Raw genomic sequence first — 10,894 nt, forward strand, 5'->3', positions numbered from 1 at the left:
TAATCGCTTGTTTACATTCCTCGTTTAAAGGGCACATGAAGGACAAAAGGCATCATCATGACTCAACATCATGTTGAGTCACCGAAAACCGTTAGAATGGGATAGTTTTGAGGTTTCGGTGCCCCAAGGCCAAATAACCACAACTTTAAATAATGGAAAAGAACAGAAATGTGTTTACATTGAAAAAGATACATTTTATGATCTTTTTATTTGTCATATTCCACAAATTCCTTAAAAAAAACTGTGGTTTAAAAAAATATATTTTAAGTAAAAAAAATACATTAGCTTTCAAAATGTTGGAATCGGTATGAATTTTGTCTTGAAATAATTTTTTTTATTTAGTCAAGACACATTAAATTGATCACACTGTAAATGCTAATAACAGTATTATGTTACGATTTCTATTTCAAATAAATTCTGTTCTTTTTAAACGTTCTATTCATCAAAGAATCCTGAAAATAAAATGTATCATGGTTTCCTCAAAAATGATAAGCAGCACAACTGTTTTCAACACTTATAATAATAAGAAATATTTCTTGAACAGCAAATCAGCATATTAGAATGATTTCTGAAGGATCATGTGACAAATTATGTTAACATATATGAAAATAGAAAACTTTTACATTTAAATGATATTTCGCAATAATACTATTTAATCAATTGAGCATAAGTCTTTTTTCCAACAACAAAAATGTTCCCAAACTTTTGAACAGTATTTTCACTTAATAAATCTGTCAATTTAATATGTACAACAAATTAAGTAAAAAAAAAACATTTTTCAGAATTGCATAATCTAAAAATGTATCAAAATATTTTTTCAGAATTACATAATTAAAAAAAATGATCACACCAGTAATATGATTCATACCTGAAAAAAATGATAACCTAAAAATGGTAATACCTAAGTAAACTCAGTCAACCTGATACATTAATTTATAACAACAAACCCACATTGTATGGGTTACTTTAAGTAGCTCTTTACAGGAACGATTGCAAGTCGCCACTTTAATGATGGAAACTTTACAGTGTATAGTGTAAGCTAAGTATTATAGTTGAATGATGTACATTGGTATGAAAGCATTATGCACAGTACTGTGATGGTTTGATGATATTACTATTATAAGATAGTATCTTATGTCGTAATATGATACTCTTATCTGAAAGTCTGAAGCAGCTAGACTTTGTTTTGTTTCTCTTTTCCTCGGTCTCCATCTCTCTCAGTCTCACACACACATCCCCGATCAATAGTCATGTTTGAAACGCATTCCTCACATCTCAATGTCACCTCTGCCATCTCCATATGCTCAGTCATGACTCATGACAGCTCCTGGCGTTATGCACATGACTGATGCGTGTTTGCAGCACGCAGTATTAATTGTGAGGGAATGAGACGCGCGTAACGCGTGAGAATATTCGCACCTCAGCGGGATGTCTAAGGTGTTTTGAGGGATGCGAGGTTATCCCGAAGAACACTTGCCATCTCTCGGACAGAAACCCAATAGAAAAGCGTTTTCTCTACGTAATGAATATTAGCTTTCAAAATGTTGGAATCGGTATGAATTTTGTCTTGAAAGAATTTTTTTTATTTAGTCAAGACATTAAATTGATCACACTGTAAATGCTAATAACAGTATTATGTTACGATTTCTATTTCAAATAAATTCTGTTCTTTTTAAACGTTCTATTCATCAAAGAATCCTGAAAATAAAATGTATCATGGTTTCCTCAAAAATGATAAGCAGCACAACTGTTTTCAACACTTATAATAATAAGAAATATTTCTTGAACAGCAAATCAGCATATTAGAATGATTTCTGAAGGATCATGTGACAAATTATGTTAACATATATGAAAATAGAAAACTTTTACATTTAAATGATATTTCGCAATAATACTATTTAATCAATTGAGCATAAGTCTTTTTTCCAACAACAAAAATGTTCCCAAACTTTTGAACAGTATTTTCACTTAATAAATCTGTCAATTTAATATGTACAACAAATTAAGTAAAAAAAAACATTTTTCAGAATTGCATAATCTAAAAATGTATCAAAATATTTTTTCAGAATTACATAATTAAAAAAAATGATCACACCAGTAATATGATTCATACCTGAAAAAAATGATAACCTAAAAATGGTAATACCTAAGTAAACTCAGTCAACCTGATACATTAATTTATAACAACAAACCCACATTGTATGGGTTACTTTAAGTAGCTCTTTACAGGAACGATTGCAAGTCGCCACTTTAATGATGGAAACTTTACAGTGTATAGTGTAAGCTAAGTATTATAGTTGAATGATGTACATTGGTATGAAAGCATTATGCACAGTACTGTGATGGTTTGATGATATTACTATTATAAGATAGTATCTTATGTCGTAATATGATACTCTTATCTGAAAGTCTGAAGCAGCTAGACTTTGTTTTGTTTCTCTTTTCCTCGGTCTCCATCTCTCTCAGTCTCACACACACATCCCCGATCAATAGTCATGTTTGAAACGCATTCCTCACATCTCAATGTCACCTCTGCCATCTCCATATGCTCAGTCATGACTCATGACAGCTCCTGGCGTTATGCACATGACTGATGCGTGTTTGCAGCACGCAGTATTAATTGTGAGGGAATGAGACGCGCGTAACGCGTGAGAATATTCGCACCTCAGCGGGATGTCTAAGGTGTTTTGAGGGATGCGAGGTTATCCCGAAGAACACTTGCCATCTCTCGGACAGAAACCCAATAGAAAAGCGTTTTCTCTACGTAATGAATCCCCTCCTCCTCCTCCTCCTCCTCCTCCGACATAACGGAGCGATGCTGGCGTTCATACTTCAATCGAATCGCGTCTAATCGAATCGCGGCTTCGGCACGATGGAGACGGAGTCCCTGGAGTGATTTGAAGGGGGAAGCCCTCAGCACAACACGATAGATACACAATGCACTCCTCCTGTCGCGAATACGATGCCTTTCTCTGGACGTTTGGACTCATAATATCACCTCGCTGAGCGATGATGCTCGTGTTACGGCTCGCATTTGCTCATCGTCCGCTTTATTCGCGAAAGAAGCAGCAGAACGGATGCTTGACCACTGCGAAACTGCCTTCACGCTTTAAGCCTCTTCTGATTATCGGCAAAGGACACATTATCATAACCACAAGGGCCAGAGAGACACGATTAAAGTTTCAACGATGTAAATCGAGGTAGGTTAGCCCTTGGATACGTGCATTTCATCACTGCTTCTTCTCGCTTTCATTCCACCAATTATTGGCTTAATCGGTGTTTGCTGTTATTTTGGTAATTGCATCACTAAATCACGAGCTGTAGTGGTGCTGACATGCTTTAATCAGAAGGCACCACTTCATCCAATAGCTCCTCTAGGCCTGGGAAAGACACGTCTTCCATTTTCATATGTATAGTCAATATTACAGTGCGCATCTGATGTTGTGTTGATGAGGAATTTTGGTCATTTCTGACGAGTAAGAAAATCTGGTTGTAAGTGGGTTGGAGCTTAGAGGAGAGCGTCAAAATGACACGAAATGGTTCCATCGCCATGTATTTTGGCTTTCATGTTGCCTGAATGTGTTCCGTCTGATTAAGTTCTCCGCTAAACTTCTGATAGTGGCATCTACGAACTAGGTCCATTGTAGGTCTTTGGGCACGTGGTCAACACACCAAATCCAAATGAGCGCTGATGTGATACGTGCCTGATTCAAATCAGTTCAATGAGCCAATGACTCGTTCGTTAGATTTATCGGGTTCAATCTGGAAGACGTGGACACATCACGCACTGAAGGTTGAGAAACGCTCGATTAGCATGACCAGAATTTCCCTTCAGCTAGCATTTAAGAGTAACCTGTTACTACATGATTTGAAGACAGCAGAGGAGGAGCTGAGATGAGCTTGGCTGGTAGTAAAATATGTTGTTTTACATATAGGCGTAAATAGTATGATCCAATTGTGTTTTCAAAAACGTAACACAAAAGTTGGATCAGTCGATGGATCGCCTTGCTTGATGAGGTAACCATAGCAACAGCACTACTGTTGGGTCGCTCTCGGACGGTACGTTGACAAAACATAAGGGATTGTTATTATTCTTCATTTATTATAGGTTTAAAAATATAATACAAATGTGTTAATGTTTTAAAAAGTCTTTAAGACTTAGCTAACTGCACTATAGCACGAACGGATAGTCCTACAGCACGAGAACCTCAGGAAAATACATAAATTCGTTTAAAAAGTCGGTAGCACTTCACTGTGAACTTAAGCAATATTAACAAAAATAAATAATGTGAAGTCTTCACATTTGTTCTTTTCGTTAACATTGCTTAAGTACATTAGTTAACATGAACTAAACATGAATAATGAATTCTGATGCATTAATGTTAATTTCAACATTTAGCTATATTGCTAAATGTTAATGTATAAAGTTTTTTATAATATTAGGTAATATTATATTATGCTGACTGTATTTTTTAAGGCTACCTAAAATATGCATCATGACATAACATACAGTACATAAAATTTTATTTATGTCAAAAGTATTATTTAATATGACTCTATGTGATTAGAGTATGGGGACAGATCAGGTATAGCGTAACTCCTTAAAAGAAGCAATGCAAGTTTTTACTTTTTAATTCACGTTTCAGTTATATTCAATTCACATTTATTTGTATAGGGCTTTTCACAATAAGTATTGTTTCAAAGCAGCTTTGCAGAAAGTACATATTTTAAAATCAAGGGTAAAATGTTATCAGAGGTGACTGTCAAGGTAATGTCTATACGGCAGACCGTACAGATATCATGCATATAATACAATCATGCAGTTAGTTAATATATTATTATGTATGTATTATAAATTTAAGCACTTTTTATAGTGTAAAGATTTCCAACGCGTTTTGCTATTTATTCTTAGATTAATCTCCATTAATAAATATTATATAATGTTTAACAGATCAGTAGCTCAAGTCTTGGCTACAAAAAGCTATTAAATATTTCCATCTTTATTGTTCACAAAAAAAAAACATGCAGATCAATAAACACGCATTGACCTCTTGCATGCCCCAGTAGTTTTCACAATAGAAACTTTCCATTAAATAATCTACAGTAGGCTTTTCAGCTAAATAACAACATTAAAATAATTATTTAAAAAAATGGAAAACAGCAAAAAACTACCAGGCAACACACAAAAAAAGTATTAATTATTATTATTATTATTATTAAAAAATAATGATAATTTCAGGCAGTTAACCACTACTAGTGAAAACGCATAGACTTTCGACTTTGTGAACTTCCTGTGATTAACTACAGATCATTTAAATTAAATTTGTTATAAAATTTTATATTGACATTTTTCTATCAATATATTGGATGTTTTTTGTTTATTTTTGAAAATATTTTAAAAAATATATAAATATACATTTTTAAATCATTTAAAAATATATTTTGTCACATTTAAAGAGAAACCTCATTTGTTCTCTATAACGTGAAAGCATATAACACATTTGAATAAAAATCAACGAAGAGCGACTTTACAATGTTCCAAAAAATATATATACAATATATGAAAAAAAGAACATTATTAAATTATTTTAAATCTAGTTTTGATCTCTAATAAGCAATTTGATCCTCATTTGTATTTAGCCTAAATATAGAAATATATTTTCTTGCCTTTAAAGTACATTTTGAAATATGTTTTGGTATATGAAGGTTGAAAATAATATTTTCTTTCAAAAATGTATTTCATTGAGCTTCACTGTTTACAACATATTTAGCATACATTTAAAATATTTTTGGAAATTTTTTCCCACCATATATGATTATCAATTTAAAGGCATAGTTTGATTTGTGAAATGGTTAATTAAAACTGGTTCATTACAAAGAATCGACTCTAAAGAATGATTTGTTTCGTGATTCGTTCATGAATCTTCAGACATGTTCTCAAATGTCAGTCATTCAACATAGTAGTTTTTTAGTTAAACTCAACATGATCACTGTATCTAAAGCTATTCTATCTATTTTCATCTTATTGTGAACAATTTATCTTTTTTTTTACCTTATTCTAACAATCGACTGCAAGCTCGCATTCAGATCCTACCTCCATCCATCCTACAACCTCGTCTTGATAATCTGTTACACTCAAATGTAGGTCACAATACGGAAGAAAAGATCTGTCGCTACTTCGGTTTCATTGTGACTTTCATACCTCACAGAAGGGGCAAGATTAGCAACTTAAATATAATCTTTCGTACATATCATAAGATTTAAAAAAACATAGATTATAGTGCACAATTGCTACTGGCTACTTTTTTAATAGGTTATTGTTATTTTTGGAGCCTGACAGTGTTTGTCACTATGGGCTGTTGAAAAGATACTTCAAAATATCTAAAAAGAAATTCTCAGGGAAGAAAAAATATTTTTCTATAATCATGATTTTCATGTTGGCATAAACTACTCCTTTACACCCTCTAAATGGAGATTTGTTTCCTCTCCAGGTTTACCAATACATCTTGTTCAGATATCAAATATTCTGTTAAATGGAGTATGTAGCATTGCTGAATCGTAGCTTTAACAGTTTCTTCGCTTTATTTAAGTCACAGGTCACTGGTAAAACTGTGAAGTTAAGCGAGTATTTGATTTCATAACAGATCCAATATCTCCCTTCATTGATTTTATTGCATAAGCGACAATTTCATCGCTCCACAAGGATAACTGTGTCACGACTGAACTAGATGTTCATGCGTTCATAAACACATGGTGGTGAATTTCAATTTTAACACACACACACAGTAGTTGCCAATAAGTCTTCATATTAATTAGTACTTTATATTAAACTGTGTTTAAAAATAGTATTTTTATCTGGTTTTCTTCTCAGGTCTGGTATGAGTGAAGTCGCCTCCGTCTAGCACAAACTAGAGCTCACATTTGAGAGAGTCGAAAGACGACGTCCGTTCAGAGTTTGCTGCGCACCACACCATGAGCCAGCCACAGTGAGTGTGCAAGCTACGTCCTACCTGCTTTATACTGATGTGGAGTGGAGTGTGAGAACACTGCTGTGTGTATCGTGCACAGGAGAGTGTGTTAAATTGTGTTTGTGTGTGTGTTTACTCTACACTAATTATGCGTTAAGCAATGTATTGTTTAGACATTACTGTCCCCTTTATTTTGTTTGAATACTTTTTGGAGTGAAGATTTGTTCGTGTTACATTTGTCCGAGAGGTTTTTGGTTTATCTAATTTTTTAGATTGTGTTATTCGAACATGAGTTATACAATGATTTGTCAACAAGTCTGGTCCTACCAAAAATAGGTCACAAATTCACTATTAATAAATTGGTACGACTATATATTGTGGTTACTGCTGTATATATCATATCATAATATGGCGATTTAATATGTATCATAATAAATATACTAATCAAAAATAGATGCACTGCTGTTCAGAAGTTTGTGGTCAGTAAGATTTTTTAAATGTTTTGTTTTTATTCTCTTATGCTTCCCAAGGCATTTATTTGATTAAAAATACAGTAAAAACATGTTAAATAGTATTACAATTTAAATGAACTGTTTTCTATTGTAATATATTGTAAAGTGGAATTTATTTCTCTGATCAAAGCTGAATTTTCAGCATCATTACTCCAGTCTTCAGTGTCACATGATCCTTCAAAAATCACTCTAATATGCTGCTCGAGATAACATACTATCCATGTTAAAAACATAATATTTTTGTGGAAACTATGATGCATTTTTTCAGGATTCTTTGAAGAATAGAAAAAAGCAGCATTTATTTGAAATGGTAGGACTTGGAAAAATTCAAGTCTGATCAATTTAATGCATCCTTGCCAAATAATTATTAATTAAAGAAGTATTGCTGAAGTATTAATTTCTTTAAAAAAACGCTGTAGCTAATCCAAGTGATGATAGTAGTAGACGTAGAGGAGTGGGATGACTTTTTTCCTTTATAAGGTAGCCTAATTTTACATTTTTACAATGTTTTTGTAATGTATTCATTATCACGGGCTGTAAAAAAACAAGTAGGCCTATACTAATACTAAGAGTAGATTTGGTTCGAATAGCCAATATTTTAGTAGGCTATAAATATGTGGCTATGTTACAGCTCCCCTTTGAAGCTCTTGTGTTTTTCTCCTTTTCCATCTGTCCAATCCTATTCTGCTCACAGGTGATTGGAGATGAGTTTTGTTCCTGCTTTGTTGCAGTTTGCTGATTTTTGTAAAATAACTTATGTTTTTGCTTTTCAGATAAAAGGCTAGTTTCAGTTTAATATGTTGCAGGCTCATTTATTGGTAATAAATAATTGATAATAAATAATACTGATGATAATAAATTATCAAAAAATATTGGGATTGTTTTGGGCTTGTTTTTGAAGCTGTGGTTGCTTATTTGTCTCGCGAGAGTTGGCAACAGTGATTAGGACTGGGAAGTATTTAACAATAATAAAGCAAAAAATGACATCACCTACAGATAGACATTAAAGGGGTCATATGATGCGATTTCAAGTTTTCCTTTCTCTTTGGAGCATTACAAGCTGTTCCTATCATACATGCGGCGCAAGGCGTGGCGGAAGTGTTTTTGCTAGTTTCAGCCCGACGCAGTTCTCATTTTCCTGTCCTGAACCGCGTTGTTTAAATAGCAAATGCATTTGTGCCCATTTGTATGCCCATGGGCGTGCTGGTCTAAAAAAGAGGTGTGTTCAGGCGCATTGTTGGCACGTTGCTATTTTGAGGAACTGAAAATAGACTGCGCCATAGACCAACTCAAACCTGGTCTAAAGTCTGGCGCAATATTTTTTCTTTGTTATTTAAAGAGCGCGTTAGTAATATGCCTATAGGTGGGTGCACAACGCGCGTACACTTTGCTTATTACCTACACAGGTACGCGCAGCAGCACACAAACATTTAAAAAAATTAAACATTACATTCTGCCATGTAAATAGCGAACCCGCCATGGCGCGAGCGCAACTGGCTTTTAAAGGGGATGGGAGATGAGACTCTTACTGGTTTATTGCACGTTACGCCCAAAAAACACCCATTACTCATTAGGAGAATAGGAACAACCCGTTTAGACCATGCGCCCAGGCGCGCTGACCATTTTCCCGTCGTTAAACTAGCAAAAGTGGATTCGGACACGCCCTGAGTGCACCTGCACCGTGCGCTTTAGACCATGCGCTTAGATCGTTAAAATAGGGCCCTAAGACATCTTTCTTGACAAGGTCAGTCCAGCATATGAATGTTCTTAATTGACCCGTCGTCTTCAGCAGCTGAAGCCACAGCGCATCTCACTCGAGATCCATGTGTTTGCTCTGCAGCAGGAGGAGTGTGATATCGTAATTTATAGCCACACACTGTTCTGCAGTCAGCACTCAGCGTGTCCTCAGACTCATGTGGAGAATGCGAGATCCTATTTGCCCTTTCCACATCCTTCCAGCCCACAACTGTTCCAGGATCAGCAGCACAGATGCTGACTTTGCCTTCTTAGGTGAAGTCTTCATGATGCAACTTTTGCATTACATTCTCTCTAGCTCAGCATCAGGCCACCTTACCCAATTTAATTTGATGCAAACGAAAATAAGTATGTTAGGTATATATCTATTATGTATATTGCATTATCATGTGGCTGGTGTTGATCACTAAGTCTCTGAAATGCTAAGTTCATTGTGGACTTCAAACGTGGACTTGTGAAAATTATGCAGTACAATATAGTGAACAAGGAAAATGTCATTCATATTCATAGGTATTTGTACGTAAAATGCATACATACATTTTTGTTCATTCGAATAGGCACTGAAACTATAATAGCAGCCTGTTGTCTGTGTCTAAAATGTAAACTTGTACTTACAACAGAGACATATAGATGTTTATGAAACTTTTGATGTACATGATATTGCATAGAACTTGACCGCATCTAAAATGTAAACCCTTTTACATATGCATAACTTTAGCGATGTACAAATGTTTACAAATCCTTTAATGTTCATGATGTTGATAACCGCACGATAGCATCATATCAAATGTGCCTAAACCGTAAACACTTTCATGTATGTACAACTTTACAGATGTAAAAAAGTTAACAAATCATTTGATCTTATTGATAATCGTACATTAGTATCATATCAGTGTCTAAAACGTAAACTATTTTATGTATGTACAACTTTACAGTCATGCAATAGTCGTACAATAGCATAATTTCTTTCACGTCTAAAACGTAAACCTTTTTATGTACAGCTTTTCAAACAAACAAATGTTTACAAATCGATTGACAAGGATGTTTCTGATTTAGCATTGTGTCAACAGTGATTAAAACAGAAACCCTTTTATTTACAACTTTACAACTTTTATATTTATTGTGTATTATGTTCATGATATTTTTGCTAAAACCATTTACAAATGCATACATTTAAATGTTTAAAAATCCTTTAATGTACAATAGCAAAGCATTGACAGCACGTAAACACTTTTGTGTATTGTGACGAGCGTCCCGAAGCTTCATCAGCGTCGCCCTGGAAACAAGCGAGGAGCACCTGGCCATCATCATCACAGGCTGATCGGTGACAGCTGCACCTCATCAGGCGGCGGCTACATAAGCCACGCAAGCCCTGCCATCTAGGAGATTCCTCCATGAGACTGAGCACTAACGTGCCCTCTCATTTTTCCCACAGAAAGCAGCGTGTGACCGACCAGCCCCACAGGAGCACTGCACGGACCCTCTGCACTGGGTCCAGAGGTGGAAGTGAAAGTGAATGGAAAGCCGTTCCGGGCCATTCTGGACTCGGGCAGTGCGGTCACTCTGGTCCAATCGCAGATTCTCGCCCCCCGAACAGAATATAAAGCCTTCCTCCCCATAACCTGTGTCCACGGGGATACACGACAAGTTCCCGCTCGC

The 10,894-nt window shown here is 35.0% G+C and overlaps 1 protein-coding gene across 1 annotated transcript in view; it reads left to right on the forward strand.

Moving 5' to 3' along the window:
• The first annotated feature begins 2,813 nt into the window (after positions 1–2,813).
• tmem266 (transmembrane protein 266) overlaps positions 2,814–10,894 on the forward strand; it is an 81,734-nt gene continuing 73,653 nt past the window's right edge. Inside the window, exons 1-2 of the mRNA XM_016448500.1 lie at positions 2,814–3,200; positions 6,872–6,986. Of these exons, the coding sequence (XP_016303986.1) occupies positions 6,973–6,986 (14 nt within the window). The 5' untranslated portion in view covers positions 2,814–3,200; positions 6,872–6,972. The remainder of the gene's footprint in view (positions 3,201–6,871; positions 6,987–10,894) is intronic.

Source organism: Sinocyclocheilus anshuiensis, unplaced genomic scaffold, assembly GCF_001515605.1.
Source record: "Sinocyclocheilus anshuiensis isolate Anshui unplaced genomic scaffold, SAMN03320099.WGS_v1.1 scaffold387, whole genome shotgun sequence".
Lineage (NCBI taxonomy): Eukaryota > Metazoa > Chordata > Actinopteri > Cypriniformes > Cyprinidae > Sinocyclocheilus > Sinocyclocheilus anshuiensis.